The 21,443-nt window shown below is 31.0% G+C and overlaps 1 protein-coding gene across 6 annotated transcripts in view; it reads right to left on the bottom strand.

Annotated features, from left to right (window-relative positions):
* The window catches only part of pyd (zonula occludens-like protein polychaetoid), a 38,463-nt gene that overhangs the window by 8,795 nt on the left and 8,225 nt on the right, over positions 1–21,443 (bottom strand). For 4 of the 6 annotated variants that reach the window (XM_015523659.2, XM_015523660.2, XM_015523661.2 and 1 more), the window contains one exon: positions 20,971–21,088. In XM_015523659.2, coding sequence (XP_015379145.1) covers positions 20,971–21,088 — 118 coding nt within the window. Of the gene's footprint in view, positions 1–14,881; positions 15,457–20,487; positions 20,647–20,970; positions 21,089–21,443 lie in introns of those variants that run through there. The other 2 variants (XM_015523663.2, XM_015523662.2) reach the window with 2 other exon arrangements.

Below are 21,443 nucleotides of genomic sequence, written 5' to 3'. Positions count from 1 at the left end.
ATATCATATATATGTATTAATGTCAAATCATCGAAACAAAAAAATATAATTACAATTAAAAAATGTCAATAACCTAACCGCGGCAATAAGTATGGATAGATAGAACAGTAATAAACTAATAACATAATAATCTGCATTTCTACCGTATATATTTTATAAATAATAGTATACATATTACATACATATTATTATCAGAACGAATATAAAATCTTTATTCTTCCCATGCATATATGAAACGATTAACGAATTCAAGTGAAAATATACTCGTAAACGACGAAATTACGAACGAATGCCACAATCAATCGAGACCAAAATGTGGTTTAATTTATTTAATAATATACTTGACTTTTACACTAGCATAGGCGCACATAGGGGGGTGCTTGGGGGTGCTTAGCACTCCCAGGTTTAAAATTAGCACCGCATAAACTATTTAAAATATTTATTACATAGTCATATCTTTTGAAATATTATTATATAAATCTGTTTATGTATATCAGGATATTTTGAAAATATCAACAGTTAGTTTATCAGCAGAAATGATGGTTTTAATGAATAGTCTACCAGCCAGCTTTATATATGAAGGCATGAAAAATCAATGTTATAAAAGTTCGTTTCCAAATGTCTGTAAGCTATTGGGAATAACAATTCCAATTTCTTCGTCAACGTGTGAACGCTCCTTCTCAGCTATGCGTAGATTGAAAAACTGGTTACGCACCAATATGGGCCAAGAAAGATAGAAAGATTTACCAAGCTATCTACGCTTAGCATTGAGAGTGATCTTACCAATAAAATAGAGGGGGAAATTATATTGCAAACATTTGCTATATCAAACAGAAAATTAAATCTTGTCTAACATTAATAATTAATGATTACATGTTATTATAACTTGTAATATAATTACAAAATATTTATTTTTATTTTTAATAAAATGTATAATTATTGCAATGCAATTATTATAGTATTAGGGTGGTGTAGTGGGGGGCTTACCTACGTAAGTAGGTGTAAATACGTGGGTAGCTCCCCACGGGTCTGTGTACTATAAATTATTTCAGCACCCCCTAAATTTACACCCTATGTGCGCCTATGTACACTAGTACATGCTATAATATATAAGCCAATTTCATTTTCTTGTAACAAAATTAGTGACCATTATACGATAAGTTTTTAATATGTGATTCTAACCAATTTCGTTACATACAATTTTAAAGATATTGAAATACAAAATGTAGGTACTTATTCTGTAGATTGTTCGCATTGTTCGCAGGAACAAAACTATACAATTTAACACGTACAACGCATGAAATAAATACGTAATACAGAGAGTATAAGCATCGTATTAACCATTTCCGGCTTTGTGCTTGTACACAGCTAGGTAGTTAAATAGTTTGGCCGAATCTTCGCAATCACAAATTTGTAGATTGTATCCAGTATCCACTGACGATTGATAACACGAATTATACTATTTTAATAACTCCGTGATAGTCTACAATATACAGTGCTGTGATTGATCATCACTCATCAGTCAATCACTATGAAAGTATTTACGGCAAGGAGGGAGGAATTTTCGAGGAGGCCGTTGATAAACAATAATGTTATTCAGACTTATTCTAAGTAATGATATTATGATTAAAAAAAAAAAACAAATTTTCAAGTAAGCAAAATTTGTTTAGTGAACAGGAGTATAGTGTATAATTCATAGAAATTTTTAATATTTAAACCCATCCGTCAAAAGACGCGTGGAACTTTAGTGGAATATATTATTTTAAAAGTTGGGTATTTAAATTATGTTTTGTATTTCATCCTTTTTTGAAGACATTATTATTACCTATTAAAAAATAAGTACAAATTGATAACTGTTGTGGTATTTATATGTTTGGATTAATCATAGGGTTTAGTCATTAGTCCGTACACATAGATCAATATAGGTTAGGTACTATGGTTTAATATAACTATACAATGGGAAGGTGGAGTCCAGACGCCTGGACCTTCTAAACTACGATCTTGCTGTTAAGAGGACCTGCACACGTTTATGCTTATTATTAGTTATTATATTATTTTATTACTTGCGGCGCCACAGGATTGAAAATAAAAAAAAAATTAAAAATACAATAAAAACCAGGCGCAAGTGTTTTCACACACTGCTACAGTCTCAGTTATATACATGTCTTGAGTGGATATCATCTGCAACGGCAGTCACTAAATCATATATATAAATAATATGGCATATGTTAAAATAATAACATATAATATACAGATCGAGAATGGAAAAAATTAAGTATAGTTGGCTACCGACTACATTAAAAAAAAACGAGTAGTTATAAACCTGCAATGATAATAATTAAAAGTATATAATATGTAGAGATAATGATTTATAAGCCGTTCTGGACTTCTAGTGCATATATATAAAATGATATCGAGTGTGCGTGTGTGACTTGAGCACTGAAGTGGTTGGTTGGGTAAGAATAAAAACACACATTTTTGCGGTTTGTGGATATGTGAGTGTGTGTAATAATTATTATTATTGTTATTAGTTTGTCCGTCCATGACGATTAATCATTGGATGTAATAATTTACTACGAACCACATGCAAACCCGAACTGTTTAAAAAGTCAAAATATTACAAGGATTGGATTATTATAATATTATAGTGCAATGAAAAATCGGTTGCGCCGGTCTTTAATAACCGGAACATGCGATGATCTGGTTTAGTTATTATTATTATTATTTCTTATAAATATATATTACCGCAAATAACACACCTCGTTTTCGTCGGAATTCTCATACACAAAACGACAGTTTTAATTAATAAGGTAATGATTTATATTTTCCACCGCTTGTACACATTAAACTATTATCATAATATATCTCCATGTTTGCGAATAAAATGTAATACATTTTATATAATATATGCGTACTGCGTAAGCATCGATTTTCATTTCAACAACATCGATGACCACGTAGGTGTGTTTATTTATATTATATAAATAAGGTTTTGTGTTTTTTATATTTAAATATTTAATCAATAAAATGTACTAATAATGATACAATTTTTAACCAATCGTAATCACTTAATATTATAATTTATAATATTAAATCGAATGAAGACGACGCATATTCGAATAGGTCGATGAACCAATAACTATGTTTAACAATATTACAGACACGCGTAACAGAAATCAATTCATAAAAATTCGTTTTAAAACGAATTCAAATTGTCTGTAATGAGTGTACACACTACACACACTAATTTTATTATACTCGAATTATATTATTAACTAACAGTTGGTAATTATATCATGATATTATTATAGTTTTCGCCCGTTTTCGGTGTAAACTAAAATATTTATCGATCGGTTCCATGACACGAATTTATCGAGAATTCAACAACAGTATTGGCCCGTATAAAATACAAAATTATGTAATATCAGTACACGGGGGGGTTGACCTTTAGCTGGGAGGCCCGGACACGATAAACGAAAACGAACATTTATTGCAGCGTTTTTAGACATAATAATTGACATGGTACTATTGGACGTTGGTTTATTCATTTATTTATTAAAATAACACTTCGTTATAATATTATCTTACGTGTTTAGAATTTTCGATTAAGAACATGTGACAATATAATCAAAACTATTAAAATTATAATTATTAATTACTAAGTGGGAACACGGCGGCCGATAATTTTTAAACGGTTTTCAAATATTTTATGTTATTTTAAATGTTTGTGTACTACAGCGAAACAAGAAAACAAGTCGTTCAGGATAGACTATAATAATAATAATAATTGAAAACACGTGTACGATTTGTTTCAATATTTTGTGTGTGTGGCAAGTTTTGAGGTCAAATAATGACGAAAGGCACTTTGGCGATCAGGAGAAAAAATTATATTATAAACAACAACACATGAGTAAAGAAGATTTTCATAATTACGCGATAAACAAATTAATTAGGTAGGTGTAATGTCAAACGTCTTTACTTTCTAAGCGCCTGCTAAGAACTGGTTGTACACAATATTTTTACATTGCAGCGATAATTTTGTTAGGTGCAAAAATCCCGAATCCGGTCTGAATAATAATAATATTATACAGTATAAATTACAGTATACCGGATTCTTCCTCGTTTAGTTTTCTTATTTTATTTAACACTTAATCCAGCTAAGGTTTTCGAAAACATTTAACAGTAGATAAATAATATTATTATATCGCCGTCATATACAATGGCATACTCACAAGTACGATGAAAAAAACGACTAATATAGTATTTGTAGACGAGTAGACGACTTGTCTGCAACTGCAACAGCAAATATGTTAAGATATCCACGATTTTAATATATATATATATATATATATGCGTGCGGTAAATTAAGATCCACGGGATAAAAGAACCTATACATAAATGCATATTTAAATATATAACTACATAAAACAAGAAGTTTTGTATAAAAAATTAAAGTATCGTAGGCATGATCAGTCTAGTTAAAATTTTGTTAAAGAAACAATCAGAGCAAAATCAAAAAAATTCCTAAAGCAACGCGAGTCAGAAAGCCACTGTGATTTAATAATATATAGCATATAAGTACAATAGGTACATAGATAAAACTAAACTACATGACTATAATATATAAAATACAGATATATGTATAATACGAGCAGTGGATTATAATTCAATATATACAATATATTTCTAATATACAGCCTAGCTAAGCTGCGCCTAAATACTATTTAAGGACGTGGTGTAGGGGAAAAATATGAAAGATTCGAAAGACCTATGACCGAAACAATATAAAATAATTTAAATATACAAATAATTTAGTTGTCCTATTGAATAATAATAAAGCACATTATAGTTATTATTGATTATGGCTTTCAATATAGTTAAAATATTGTACTAAAAACTTAAATAAACAGCGAAACATCAGAAATTAGGGGGTTTTGAATGATTTTGAGTTTGATAATAAGTACCATTGATTTATACGTTAGAGTCCAGCAAACTGTTTTCTCTAAACGTAATACCTAAGTGATATTAAAAATTTGTATATGTATATTATATTATACTTAAAAACTCTATCCCCTTCGATTGGAATCTCTTCATTCTACTACACCCACTTTTCAACTATATCAATAACATAATATAATATCGTCAATCACAGTAGGCTCACATATCGACAACTCCGATCGTAGGTTTTAATAATTTATACAATATATATTATACTGCAGATGAATATTATGAGTTTTTCACGGCCACTGAGATATATGACACTATTATAATATAAACAGTATTTAACACGTGATGTTCACAATGAAATCTTTTTGTAAGTACAAAATCTATATGCCACGAATGGATTTTGATCATTCCCACGAAGGGTAAGGAAATATACTATACATGGTGTATATTTTTGTATACGACATGCGTTACCACGACTGACCGTGACTGCTGCTATGTGATGATATAATAGAGTGCATACTATCATAACAATAATATTATAATATTATCATTTATTCTACATCCCACAGTGTGGTAGTTTTATGATGATGGTAATAAAAAATAAAATTGTAAAAAATCAGAGGTTCTCTGGAAATATTTGTAAATACACAATTTATATAATCTTATAAAAATAATTTATGAAGTATTATTGTGGTCAGTGGTGTATTGTATAGTTATAGTAAATTACGCGTAGGATTGAATTCAATTAGAGCCCTCATTATATATATTATGATAAAATTTTGCTGAACGAGTCTAAACAAAAACGTGAAATGACGAACGGTATTCGAAAGATAAAAAATAAATTTCCTGAATTTTTAAATAACCGTTCCGACCGCCATTACTTCTGTCGTCATCTTTCAGTGTTAACTAAGGTAAGGTTATACACTATTAAACATCAGTACAAATAATAATGGTAAATATAATACATATTGTAATGAAAAATTACAGTAAACGACCGTTTCATACGGACGACACCGCCTATAAATATATAATAATATATATATTGACTATGCGATACATATTATTTAGATATATTACGATATTCTTGCGATCTTTATTATATTATGTTCTTCTCATTGAGACAACGACGGCTGAGGATTGTATATTTTTTGTCGAACACATAGAATTATAATTTATTATAACAAAGTCGAAAAAATCATAAACACGTAAAATCCTGTAAGTATACCTCACTCAATCGTTCAAGTATATAATACTTTATAATTATTAATCAGTTATGTATATTATTATTACTACGATATAATATTATACCATATACTTCACTCTAATAGCATTATAATGCATCACTTAGTTAGCATTTCGAGTGGTATTGTTATACGCTTATACGGTGTACAGAGGAGGGGAGAATTGAATTCTCGACTGCGAGTGATGGACCAGCGTCATTCAGACCCACTGTTTAAATAATTGACTACTTATATTTTTTTGGTTTTTTATTGGGAGAAGGCATTATTATCATTATTCAACACAGAATATATGTTTAAAACAAATAACCAAGATTTATGAACAGGAGTATGAATAATAATATAATAATATTATGTTACTATGTTATAAACTAAATAGGTATAGTATTCGATACATCGTACTATCGTAGTCGTGATTGTTTCACAAATCACTGCCACTACTCTAGGTACTATTTATTTCCCCCATACGAAGAAATATAATATAGTAACAACGAAAAGAGAAATTCTTTCGTCTAGGGATAATTATTATATTATGATGGATGAGGGATACACATCTGTACTTGGTGCGTATAATAACTACGAGTATAATGTTGTGGTGCGTGCTGGTTTGCCCTCATAATATACTTTGAACGATGTAAGTAGTAGGTAGTCAATTTATACCAACGAAATTATCGAATTATAATGACACAATAATTACACAGTGTAGTATATACTATTATAAATATGTAACTGCTTTTAAACCGTTAACATTTTTTATTTTTTAAAATTTAATTTTAAAAAGCATATATTGTTACAACAAATTTAATAATTATTTTCCGAGGGAAAAACACGACTCATCCAATAAAACATTTGTACTTTTATGTGTATGTAAATAGTATATTATGAATGATAATATGAACTTGATCGTTGTCCTTTGTAAACATTGTGTTTTATACGTACATAAGGTTTTTGTTTTTAAGCGTATAATACACATGGCTGGTTATTGTCGTTTCACTTAAAGAACGTTCTAATAATGTACTCGATATTATTAAAAAATATAATAATAATATAATGATATAGGCGCGGTTTTGAAATGATTTTGCTTAAGCATAATATTATATACTACTGTGCGTGTGTTGTGTATTATTATTTATTATTAAAGTAAATAAGATTATGATTAAACGTGTTTATTGTTGACGAGGCAAAAACAATAACCGTATTGTGAGAAATTGTCGAACCGTCGTACCAAATATAATATATACAAAATTACAATATAAAAATAATAATACAATATTAGTATACGTCATAATATTGCCTCAGTCTTTAAAAATAACAATATTAACAATAATAAAATCATATACGATCGTGGGACTATATTTATTTTTTAAAACTGCCAATTCCAATAGCCATGAATAGTATTATATATTGCATAGACTATCGGTTTAGATTTCAAGAGAAAGCAGGAGAGAGTGTTGTTACTATAACATATTATATACTAATCAGTCATTTCAATTATAATGTTAAGACGTGTGTTTCGATTTGAGCTGTCAGGTTCCAATGCTTCATCAAGTTTATGTAATTAATTAGCATCGTCTTCACCTTCCACTGGGAAATGTTGTATTGCATTGGAAGAATTAACCCGCGGTAATATAGGTCATTGAGTGATTATTTTTAGCAGGTTTTTTAACTGTAAGAGTGGGTGCGGTTGATTCAGAACACTTGAATGTGTGACAAGATTTTTGCCACTAAGAACCTGGATGGTCACCCATCCAAGAACTAGTGATAGCTGCTGGTGTGTACACTCAATCGCATTGCGAGAATGATTGCAGTAACCGTGCCACGCCAAACGCCATATAATATATTCTATAAACAGTAGTGACGAAAAATAAAAGTTGAAGGGAGATAAAAATTCGCTTCGAGATAGGCATTATTAAAAATACCCAACTAAAATTGAGTGTTATGAGAATTTCTAGGAAAATATTTAAAAAATTCGAGTTGTCAAGTTTTTCGAGTAATCGAGGTTCGAGTTATTCAACTCGACGGTTTTATATACATCTTCAGTGGCGGTGCATACGACAAGTCAGTAAAGACCAACACCTATACAATATACATAAGTGCATACTACCTAAGTAGTAAGTACTATACTGCAGCCGGTGCCTTTCTACACATGCATACGTATATTGACACAACTTTGTACAATTCATACTACATAGTATATATAAATTTTGTGTGTGTGTGTGTGTGATATGTACGTTTTAATAATTAAATGAAAGTAGTAAGCATGCGCGTCCTTGGGAACTGGTTTTCCAACCAGCAAAACAGGGAGTCCTACTGTATTTATACCTATACAGAATATATTCCATTATATTTATATAGTAGTATTATAATACACATACCGCTGAGCTCGCGCGCGCACTCAAGATGAGATAACCACAAGGAATGTGGTTTTTTTGTGAGTACATACACAAAAATTTATTTTCCTGCCTAATTGTAAAATGTGATAAATCTAATGCAAAATCCCCCTCCCCTATAACACTGGCCATTTTTCGGATAGCGCATTCACACATTCTTATAAATTATACTACGACACTACGTAATAATAATACGTGCATGTATAATTCTATGTTTGAGTGTATATTTATAAGTTAATATATTATGTACATAGTAGATATATATAATATATGCAACTGCAAGGGTCAGCAGTCATTTCCGCCTTCGCATTAAAAAACCGTTAAGGATTACATATAGTTATATATATAGAATTTCCACGAAATTTCTAAAAAGCTAAATTCAGACGACGCACGATATCTGTAAAAAATGCGATGTCACTTAATGTTAACGCAATCAGAAATTTAGGATTGAAAATCTAATTTTTTTTAATGTCAACGTGTATATAAGATATTATACATACGTGTAAGTAAAAATTCCAATCACGGTTACGTGAAAGTCACAATAAAATAATATTACATCGATCAACGTTACATAGCGTATATGTACATTTATAAATGTTAAATGCTCTATAATATGTATAATAGGGTGTAGTCAACAAAATATTATAATACGAAAAACAGGGTCACTGAGGTGCCCCGAGGACGAAATGAAAGCGACAATGGCTGGTGGCCATTTTTATTGCAAGTGTGCAATGTGCATAAGTAATAATATTATTATATACGAGTATACGATATTATATAGGTAGAATATTATATTGGTGTATTTACACAAGAGGCACCAACATATCTATGTCGATGTTATTATATGATGTTTAATGACTAAAGAGTAAAGGGCATGAGGTTGAGGACAGATCATTCACGGAGTAGTGAACATAAACATATTTTTCTATAAAGACTTCAAAATTAAAGCTCATAAGATTTGTGTTAAAAAATTTTAATAATCAAAATAGTTGTTTTAGATCAACAACAAAGGTAAAATACATATAAATTATTGTTAAGAACGCTGCAGCGGTCAGACGGTGAACACAAAGTAATAAATATTTAACAAAAATAATGAATGGCCGAATTGGACAGGATGATTCACTGTAGATGAGTAACTTAATCTAATCTAACTATAAGTATGACGTATAAGCATCATATTTATGCTCACTATCAAAATTTCTTTTAATAATACATGTATTTAAATTCTGAATTTTGAAATTTTTTAGTATACTTTTAAATTATAAGGAACGTACTATTTTCAGTACTTGGATTTGTATACCAACATTATGTGGTTATACTGTAATTATTTTTTTGAAAATTTTGATATATTATTTATGTGCATAAATAATATATTATATTGCATTGAGTTTTCAAGTTATTTACTTTACGTACTATGTAATATAAATTCATGGACCAATAGATTAGGTAGTTATGGGGGTATATGATGATTTCAAATGTAATAGTTTACATAAATAAACGTATCAATCTTATGATTATATTAATACTTTGTAATTTGTAAAAATTGTTTGATACTCTGGATATTTTATGCAATAATACATTTATTTTATTTTTTGAAAAACCATTATTAAGGACTATTATACTTATACTAAATATATAAATAATAACTCAGAAATCGTTCGTATACGGTAAAATAACTTGGTTTTAATTTGAACAAAGAAAAAGTTTTAGCACAGAAAGACACTCCCTAAATAGCATAAAAATCTAAATATTTGAAAATTTGATCCTTACGTTTATATACCAAAATCAGAACTTTAATAAATTCATTAAAGGAAAATAAAATATGAGAGTATAATTTTAATTTTAGTGTATTTACATTGTCTCAATAAATTTATAAAAGAACTACAGTTAGGCCTGTGACAACTCACTGAGTCTACTTTTTGCTTAAGTCATTCGTGATTATTACAAAAACATATCAAAAACTACAAAAAAACTTATAACTATTATAGAACATTCTCCTTCCGTTTGACCTAGTAACCAAATTAAGACTAGTAAATATCGTAGAAAAAAAGTACATTTTGTCATCCTATTACGGTATGGATGGTATACATATTAATACACCATCATGTCTATACATAACCCACTTAGAAAAGCGGAAGGTAAAATCGTGATCATAATATGATGGTACACGATGTTTGTGACGGCACGCATTAACAATCTTAAAAAAAAATCGCCATACATGTTTCAGATTAGTTCAACACAAAAACAAATAGTTCCATTTATTTCATGTTACTTCGGCAATGAAAGAAAAAAAAGATAGACGAGATAAGATCAATTAAGACGTGTTTTATATACACTTTTTTGACCAATAATACTACCACTGGATATTTGGTCATATATTAATATACAATATAAAATGTGTAAAATGGGACATAAGCAATTAAAGCATTAATATCGTATGTAGCCATGTAGGTAAGTCAGCACTCTTAGAAAACCAACAGATATGAGATATCGTATTATAACTTATATATATTATTTACTACTGCAACACTCTAGAAAAGACATAATGTGTACGTCGTTATCTAAAAACATGACTTAGGGTCAGTTTCTCAGTTTATCGGTTTCAATGATTTTAAGAGTATTGCAGTCGATTTTTAAAAACAGTTTTATGTGTATATATTTTAATCTAATGAGTTATAAATCATTGCTTTCGAAAAATGGTTGAAAAATGGCGTTCGGTTCAATACATTTTTTTTTAAAGATTTTGTACATAAATTTCAATATTTTTCTGATTTTAAAAATGTTCTCAATAATATTGAAAATTAAACTAATAAGTTCTAGCTATGTTAAAATATCAATTTACACGATGATCAGACATGAACATTTTTTAGTTATTTTACTGTATAATAATAAAACCAATACCGTCGTTGGCTCAGAATTTAAAAGCAACAGTTGGAAGCACCGATGGTAAAATGTTATAGAATTTTATAAATACGAGTTTTCATTCAAAATATTTGAATTAAAATCGTTAAATACCAGTGTCCATTTTCCAATATACCTACACATCATAAGACGTACCACGTACGTAGTAAATTTTGAATACATGCAAGAATTTCCACATTTATTTCGACAGAACATTGACTTTCATTAACAACAGAGTTAAATGTTAAATTATAACTAATAATTTATTAATAGTAATGAGTATACGGCTACTAAATTGATAAATGGTAGGTATCTAAAAACAATTCTTTATGTGTGGGATATCTTCAGTATACAATGGAAATGCAAATATTATATAACCAAATAGCCCGACCACGATTATGACTGTAACCTATCAGAGTACGACTGTCGACAAAACGATAAAAAATAATGAATCCCCACCATAAAGTATAAAATTGCATAGCCAATTCAAATTTCATCCTATACTCTGCCTACAAAAAAAACAAAAGGAAGTGAAAAATCATAATATTATCGCGATTAAAAAAATATAAGCAAGCTACTCATTGAAAATTAAAAAGAAAAAAATGTGAATCCTAAGAAGAACGAACGTTAGCGGGAAACGTTAGCTATTAGCTAGTATAAAATATTAACATTGTTTAAAAATCAGTTATAAAATAGCAAAGGCATGCAACTTGATTTGTCTATCAATGCGGCGTGGAATTGGATAGTTCGCATGCTCCGCAACAGGTTGTGTGCTCATAAACATAGAACTGGTCTATTATTCCCCATCGACTAGTAGCTTCTTTCACTGAACGGCGGACCACAATTTCGAATATAATATTTAATATTATATTGTATATTATTTATAATATACATTATTATGTTCGAGCGACATTATTTTCTATGCGTTTCTACGACGTGAAATCATTGATATATCATTATAGATATTATACATAACGCCTATCGTCAGTGGTTTTATGTAGTTATTATTGTTATTAATAAATAAAATTACCGTCAGATATAAGATGTATATCATATTATATACTTATATTGTGAATAGCGAATATATATCAGTATATCACCGATTATCAATATAGTAAAGAAACTAAGAGATCCAATACTTATAAGACTAACGACGATGCCATGTTGATATTCGGACCACTGATCATGATAAATGTGAAGGCAAGCATTTTATTACTATAATATAATAAAATGTTGACGATAGCGATGTGACAAAAAGGCGAGGCTGTCTTGGACGCAGGTAAAATCAAAAAATAAAAACAGATGCCTAATCTTTTTTTTGTCAGTGAACAACAATCTCAACAATACCGACCAAACTGCCTATCTGGCTATCTCTATATACATCAGTATCTACGGTATAGAATTTTACGTTTTAAGCAAATTCAGGTACAACGAAAACATATTCTCCTAACGACAATGTTATCAATATCAACGTATAAAATATTTAACTAAATTAGTTTATATGTGATTTGGAAAACACGTGGTGAATTCATACCATTTCATTTTGCGAACTGCAGTAATTGTTATCAACTATAACTATTCAACTATAATTTCATACTATAATCATATATCACTTTTCATAATTTATTTAAATAAATAATAACAATGCATCTGTCTAAAATAGCAGTTCACATAAATAATTAAAAAATATCTGTTTTCGAGAGTTATTGAAACTACACAATAATTCCATACAATAATATATTAAATTGTACTATTGTTGAAACAAAACTGTCCACCGCAGGCGTAAATTAATTTTGACTTGTAAAATACACGGATAGTTGCTAGTACAAGTTTATTGTTCAGAGTAGTTTTGGGGTGGGGGTGAGGGAACACTAGAAGGCCATTAAGTGTCAAAACTCGGAACGCATATTCTAGTACCTATATACTTACGACAAAATTGAATAATGTTTCTATATGGACGATTTTCAACAACGTGCCGCTGTGCGTATAAAAATATGTACATTGAAAGTGGCGATATCGTTCATTTCCATTTTGCGCCGTAGGTATATTTATCTATGTGGTGTTATTGTGTTAAGTATATTGTCGATACACGTCATTATGATATTATATACAATGTTCACAACGTTGACTTAGTGCCAAAGAAATCGTGTACCTATCGGCTATCGTTTATTCGAATGTTCGTCGATCAGCGTAGACATACCGAGTGCATTACGCATACGAATAGGATGGATTCCAAGAAATTTGTCCTTACCACGCGTGAAATATCGCGTATATTATCCACGAAAACGATAGATTATATAAATCACTCGCGTATGGACTCACCCCTGTCCACAGGAATGATACATACACACAAAGGTACAATTCACTCGAGAGCATACCGATTTGAATGCTTCACAGTGGCCAGTGGAAGAAGAATAAAAATATAACACAACAACACAATGATATAATATGATGAAGTCTTTATGTACTGTATAAACCTGTTCGTTTACACTTTTTCGATGGGGTGTAATTAATTTACTACCCTAGGGCTTATCGGCGGTCGACAACAGGTGTATAATATACGTGTTATCCACTCTTATATATTATTATAACGCGTTCGGACGGGGCGTTCCCAGGATTCGGTCGGATTTAAGATATCACCTCAACGATTAGATCGTACAATATTGTATACAGCATCCAAAAGCACCTGCACGTATAATAGTATACAAGACTAAATAAGTAGTATATTATCACCAGTATTACTTCATTCGGCGTTTGAGTTTTCTTACGAAATAAACCAAAGTTTGAAAATCTACGTAAATCACAGTTATGTACGTCATCCAGTTCTCCTACGCTCAATTATATTCCATAAAATATGGGACGTAACAACAATAATATATAGGTACTAGTCTGCAGTTATATTGTGAAACGATGCAATCATTATTTTGTCGTTAAAAGTAAAACCTAAACACGTAAACATTCATCATTATTATTTGACAGCTAACGAGAAAATGTAATAAGTTAGATAATGGTAATATATTTTAGTCAACTTTTATGAACTACGGAAATTCTGTGCTATAATTAATTTTGTAAATCTATACTTTAGAAATCACTATATAATAAGACTACTAAATTTATGATTAATGAAAATTTATAATATAATAATTATAATACATTATTTATGATAGACAATAATTAAAAACCTAAAGATACTACACATAAGTTGTAAGACAACAGACGAGTTGGATCTGAGCAGCCCACACTTATCTAAGAATCCAAAGAGAGTCATCGGGATAACAGCATAACGACAATCTCATAATAAGATTTATGTTCACCTAAACACAGTACACACCACTATACATCCCGGAAATGCACGTAGGGGATGCAATAATGGAGACTGTAGAGAAAACGTCGGGCAAGTTATACCTGATCAACGTGATTTGCGGGGGGCGGAAGCGGTTGTTGCTGTTGCTGTTGTTGTTGCTGATGTTGTTGCTGGTGTTGTTGCTGTTGCTGCTGCTGCTGTTGAGGCAGCGGCGGCGACATGCGTTCCCCGTATTCCCTGTGGTCCATGTCCACGCTACAAGACGTTTCCGACCCGTTATAGCATCCTCGTGGGTCGAGGAACACACCGGACGCGCACAAACGCTCAATTTTGGATACAAAGACGGAAACGGTTTTTATGTATAAAAAATATAGAATGCAATCACAAAAACGACGGTTACGGACGCACTCGTACCGATACTATACACTGAAAGAGATTGAGCTGATATGATCAAAAAAACAAAAAAACAAACGATAAAAACTAAATGAAAACGCAAAAACACACTAGCGGCGTAGTCGTCGGTTTTTTTTTGAATTTCTTTAAGGCACGGTGGTAGTGGCGGCGACAGCCGACGTCCGATTCGGTGGCTGAGCGGTTACGGAATGCGGCGCGCACAGCAACAGGTACGTGTACACACGCACACGTTCACGGCGGGAGCGCGCTCACACACACGACGGTGGTTACGACTTACGAGGAGGCTACGGTGGCGGTGACTGCGTTTAAAAACAAGTGCGATACTGCGCGTGCGTGCGACTGTATCACGCGCGTTTGTAAACGAGTACCACACAATAATGAATAATGATATTATAAATTATTATAATGTATTATCGTATTGTACGAAATCCGCTTTCGGCTATAATATTTTAATTATTATGTACGAAATATTATAATATACACGTAAGAAACAAAATACACACGCACAGACGACACACTCACACTGCAACGGAAGATCGAGCTTCTCCTACAGTGTGTGCGTGTGAGCAATGGTGTTTCTCGTTTTGGGGAAAACGTCGCAAACCTCTGGCATTCTCGCCCAGATCAAGTGTATTGGATTTTTATTTTTAACGGTTATGGGAGCGGAACCGATTCCTCCGCCGGCCAAACGGTTTAGAAATTGGAAATGTTGACGGCTAATTTCAGGAAGAAAAATATATTTATATTGATATAATGTATAATGTATATATATATAACAAGGTATATTGACGAAAAGTAAAAAATAAGCGGCAGGTAAGTATACGTGCGTGTCTACAGACTTCCTATAGGAAAGACGGCGGCGCGACGGGAGAGACGTGCAGCGACCGCCGGGCGGGGATGCGGCTGGAGTCAGTGACTGCACGCCGCGCCGCCGTTAACCCCACCACTGGGTTCGAGCGCGCGCTCTCGCCGGACAACGCGCGTACCACAGGGTCCGGTTCTGCCGTGAAGGTTGTCTGCGTGAGCATTCAAGGTCTTTCGCTATACCTCGCTCCGCCCTCTATCATCCGGGGAACATGGAATGCGGTGCCGCGGCACCAAGGCACCACTTCCCGGCCGCGACGACGATTTTATGTTATAGGTACCTGCGCGCTGCGCTGGCCGGCGGCCTACTACTATACGACGAATGACGACGTGGTCGGAGGCAACGCGACGACGGTCCATTACGCGCTATAGGCTCGAACAGACATTAACGACGATCACGATATAATAACAATAATAATGTGAGTAGCCGCCGGCCACAACCCACCGACGGGGTATTACGTCAGTTTTCTATACAATATTATTATTACACAGACTCTGGTCCTCTTTGCTATCGTTGTTGTTCTTCTTCGCCTTAGACTATATGATTGTTCTTCCTTGCAGCGGTAGTATAGGTACCGTAACATCGTTGTTCACCCCCTCCATCCCATAGTCACCACAAAAAACTTTCGGAAAACTGTATAGAGATTAAAAAAAAAGATGCTGTATACAAGACAACGAACTCGTCGTGAGTTCCTCGAGTATTATTATAATATAGAAGGTACATGTATATTCCATGGACGATTGGTGTTTAACTTTGAGGGCACGCGATAATGATAGATAGGTAAAATTGTAAAAGTGTGTGCTGTATGCAATACTTTTTTAAATTTAATGTTAAAATATATCTAAAATCTAAATACCTATACTAAAGAACTAAATAATTTTATCTTATCTATATTTGAGAACAAAATATGGCAATACACAAACGAATAACGACAAACTCGCGAGAGTTGCTGAGTTTTGATTGGAAACAGTAATAATTATTATGTAACTGACTGCAGGGACGTGGTGGAACGTGTATAATATAACAATATGTTTCTACTATTTAACTGTGTATTCGGAGACGATTTATACCAAGGAAAACTACATAAGTGTCACGCCACAAAACCAATGGGACGTAAGACGTCTTCTATATAGTTCGACTCAGTGTAATTCTGAATATGACATGTCATTAAATACTCATTATGCATAATTTTAACATATGATATCTAAGTTCAAATAGATTATATTATTATATTATAATATAAGTATATACTATACACCTTAGATATGACCTACCCCTCCCCTATGGTTATGGTTATGGTGTAGATAAATAATTTTCTTTATAGGTAATTCTTACACAATGCTCACGAGGGATTGCGCTTGTAAATTTTATTCAGCGTCGAATTTTACTAAATGTTACTTAACGTTACGCCTATGTCATGGGACTCTATATGACGTCCACTTTGGAGTAATTGGCAAACCTAACGCAGCTACTGAAAGAGCGAGCAATTAAATAATACGAAATTCATGAACGTAGGTTGTTTACGGGTATAATTTATAAACTAGTGGTATGGGTACTACGTATAAAAACCGATAACAAATTACCACCCTCGGGCTCATATAAAACAACAAATAATAACAAATATAATATTATGGTTATATATATCGGAACGCCAACGTTTTTCATTGTAACATTATAAATTTTTTTTGTTTCTACTACATATTGCATGATACGACTATATAATACGAGTATCAATTTCATCTGTTATATACACGTCGTTTTTCGACTGGAAAAATCAACTTGATTATGCCATTATTTACGGGTGTTGAATAAAAGAAACGTATGTGTTGGATCATATTATAAGATGTTACGAGGGGCCGGAATTAGTATCTAGTGTCCACCAGGGTTCGTAAACGGTTTTAATGAAAAAAAGATAGCAAAAGCATCATATTATTTTGCTATTTATACTCCTATATCGGGGTACTGTTGTATACGTGTTTATTTATAGAACAATTTTAAGATATGCAATTTTTCCCCTACTCGTTTCACAGACCAGTCGTCACAGTTTACACTCATAATATTGTTGTATAATAATTACTTCTATATCTTCAACTTGAATTAAAATATAAAAGTCTTTAACATTAAGAACTCAAAAATTATTTATTATTTGAAATATAAATGTTCATAATATGCACAATAATTTTTTTTTTTTAAGGAGAAAAAATTACGTAAATTCCATTTTAATATCAACGAAAACATTGCAAGTGACTAGTGAGGACTGGCAGCATTGGCAATGGATACATTTTTAAACTACTTTATAGCAGTATATGTAAACCGGTTACTCGCCACTTTTTTACATATACAAAGTATATAACGACTTAAACGTTAAAACTGTTGGTTTGACGGTTTTATGAATTTAAATTTTTAACGGCTACCAAAAATGAATTTAAACGACGTATTAAAAACCAATGATTGATAAGTGATAACAGAACATAATATAACGCGTTTTAACGAATTTTAAGAGATAAATCAATAACAACAGTTTATTTTCTAGTATTCGTTGATAGTTGATAATTTTATTTAACCTATAATCATTAACCTGCGCAAAAATAAAAAGTTAATGCACTGTAATTATTTCAAAATAATTAATAAGGAAGTTTAATTTTTTAATTCTAATATAGTAATATGTATATGTAATATGTGTTGGGATTTTGGATACAGTAAAATAGATAATTTTTTATGAAATATATACTAAACAAGGAATTATAATACTTAGATTTCAGACCAAATATTATGTTTTACCCTTTAACGGTTTTATAATGTAATAATAATAAATTTATTTAATTTCCATTTTACAGACATGCATAAATTAATAAATATAACAATATGATCTCAATTAATGACGATGTCTCTAGAAAGCAAGCTTGTGTAGTAGACACAGCTGAGTTCTATACCTACATAATATAACAAATATCTATAAAAAAATAACAGGAAACGATCAAACATGAAAAAAAAATCATGTTAAATAGTATCAATTACTGCAAATATCTAGTTCTAGTACAAAGTGTCAAGTGTATACCTCCTAACCAATATAAATCATTTTTATACAACTAAAATTAACGCCCAGAAACATGAAACATCTAATGCATTTGTGTACATAGTATTCTATACCTGAAAATCAACTGGGCGTTGGTGTTATTATTATTATATTTAAAAAGGGGCAAAACAATAAAAAATAATGTTCAATTAAGCCCAACCAATTAATTCCATTGGATAACGATGCAAATTAGTAACTTGTAAAAATTATTATTCGTGACGTATACCTACCATTATACGAGCATTTCTTGTGAAAGTAATATTAAATTGCATTTAAACAAATCAATTAGTTATTTTGAAAATAAATTCGACGTTTTTTTAAACTATGCTTGACCGTTGATAGTATATGATATAATAATTATTAGGGCTAGGATTTTTAAGTAAATGCTTCTTTTTTATTTATGAGATAGAAATTTAATTCTTATACATAAATTCGTTTCACGTCGTTCTCATTTCAAATAAACCAATTTATTTTGGCTTTTTTTGTATTAATGATTTTTTCAGTTATTTTAGGTGTGGAATTCGTATATTATGTTAAATTAATCAAAAAAATTAAATTAGATTAATAAGAAAATCCATAATACGCAATACGGACTAAATAAGTATATTGCATACTTTTCTTATGCATAAAAATATTATGTCGGACAATAGAATCAGTGTCACTACTGGAAATCTAGTGAATTTTTTTAAATTTAAATTTTTTTTTATTCAGTATTACAACTAATTCTTTTTAATTTTTGGTCATGCTTTATTTATACTTTTTTTGTAATTTGTTAAGCTTTTAAATTCGAGCCATGATAATTTCTATTCTATAAGACGTATTTTTAAACCTAAGCATTTATTTTACTAATACGCGCAGTTCCGTATAGTAATATACACGATATAATTTATTACTTATGTATTATATATAGTATTTATTATGTGATTACTTCATATATTTTTAATACAGCATCGGTAATTTTTTTTTTATTCAATATTATATATTTAGTAAGTGAACAGATTTGAGCATTTACTTTATAAGTACTCACCGATATTATAACACACACACTTTCGCATTTAAAATTAAACAATTGTGAAAGTAGAAAACAAGTAGTTACATGGATATTTCATACTAGTATTTTCGAAATATTATAAAATTGTCTATTCAATTAGTATACTAACCGCAATAGAAATTTTATTAAGATATTCGTTCTAATTTTGATTAAAAACAGAAAATATGAAATCGTTTTTAATAAGTTAGCGATAGATATTAATTTACCTATCAAATAGGAAATATCAGTCTTATAATACATTTATAAAAAGCGTATGATAAAAAATTAATTTAGGTGCTTAGCACTACGCAACAAAACTGACCTTTTTGCGCCTATGTCTTCTACTAGACGTTGACACAGAATCCCTTCTATTTCGCTTTCGACTAGACGAACACACAGACGGAGGCGAGGCAGAATTTAAATTTTGACTTGAGCTTAGCCACATGAGTTTTTTAAACAACCCCATTGCGAATTTTTATTTAATTACATTTACTGACAATAATCATTTCGATAATAATTATTATTATAACTCGAGGAATACTGAAAAATGCCCCATACATTGCAGGACTAGTATGATTGGACTGAATATACGAAGCCCCTTATGAAAATGATATGCACTAGCTAATAATATTTCATTATATTCCCCTGGGTACAATGACATAACTGAGAGGCGTATTTGCTATATAACAGACAACCAGCAATCCAATTAGGTTAATGTTACATTATGCACGCAAAATGTCGAAACGGCCATGCGATAACGTAATTTACATATTATTACATTAGAGGTATGTGGCAAGATACTTACTATTTCCTCGACAGGCTCTTCAAACATTTCTGACCCTTCTTCGTGTTCTCCGTCGGGCCGTTGCTGGCATTCCGTGAACGAAGGAGGCGGCGTTGATGATCGGCTAGAACTTTTACTTCTGTTAGGAATAATAAAAAATAATTTAAAAATTTTATTAATTTCTAAAACAAAAAAGCTACTTTGTTTCATAAATAATACTGTAGTTCGTAAATTAAGTATCAATAAATAATGATACAAACTAACATGGTTATAAAAAATTATTTTTTTAACTATTGTATTAAAAAGCAGTTAAAAAAATCATAATCATAATAACGACATACCAGTGGCGAGGCGAGCTATTTTAACACAAGGAGCAAAGATTTTAGTCTAGGTACCCACCCACCCAATATTTTATCAAACACACAAAAAATCAGATTATCTTGTTGCTTATTTATATTATAGTAGGAAGTAGGTACATCATTACTTCTAGTATA

This window comes from Diuraphis noxia, unplaced genomic scaffold (genome assembly GCF_037042655.1).
Source record: "Diuraphis noxia isolate RWA-SAM2 unplaced genomic scaffold, SU_Dnox_SAM2 contig0003, whole genome shotgun sequence".
Taxonomy (NCBI): Eukaryota; Metazoa; Arthropoda; class Insecta; order Hemiptera; family Aphididae; genus Diuraphis; species Diuraphis noxia.
Note: the sequence above shows the minus strand (reverse complement) of the source record. Positions and strands in the feature narration are given on the sequence as shown.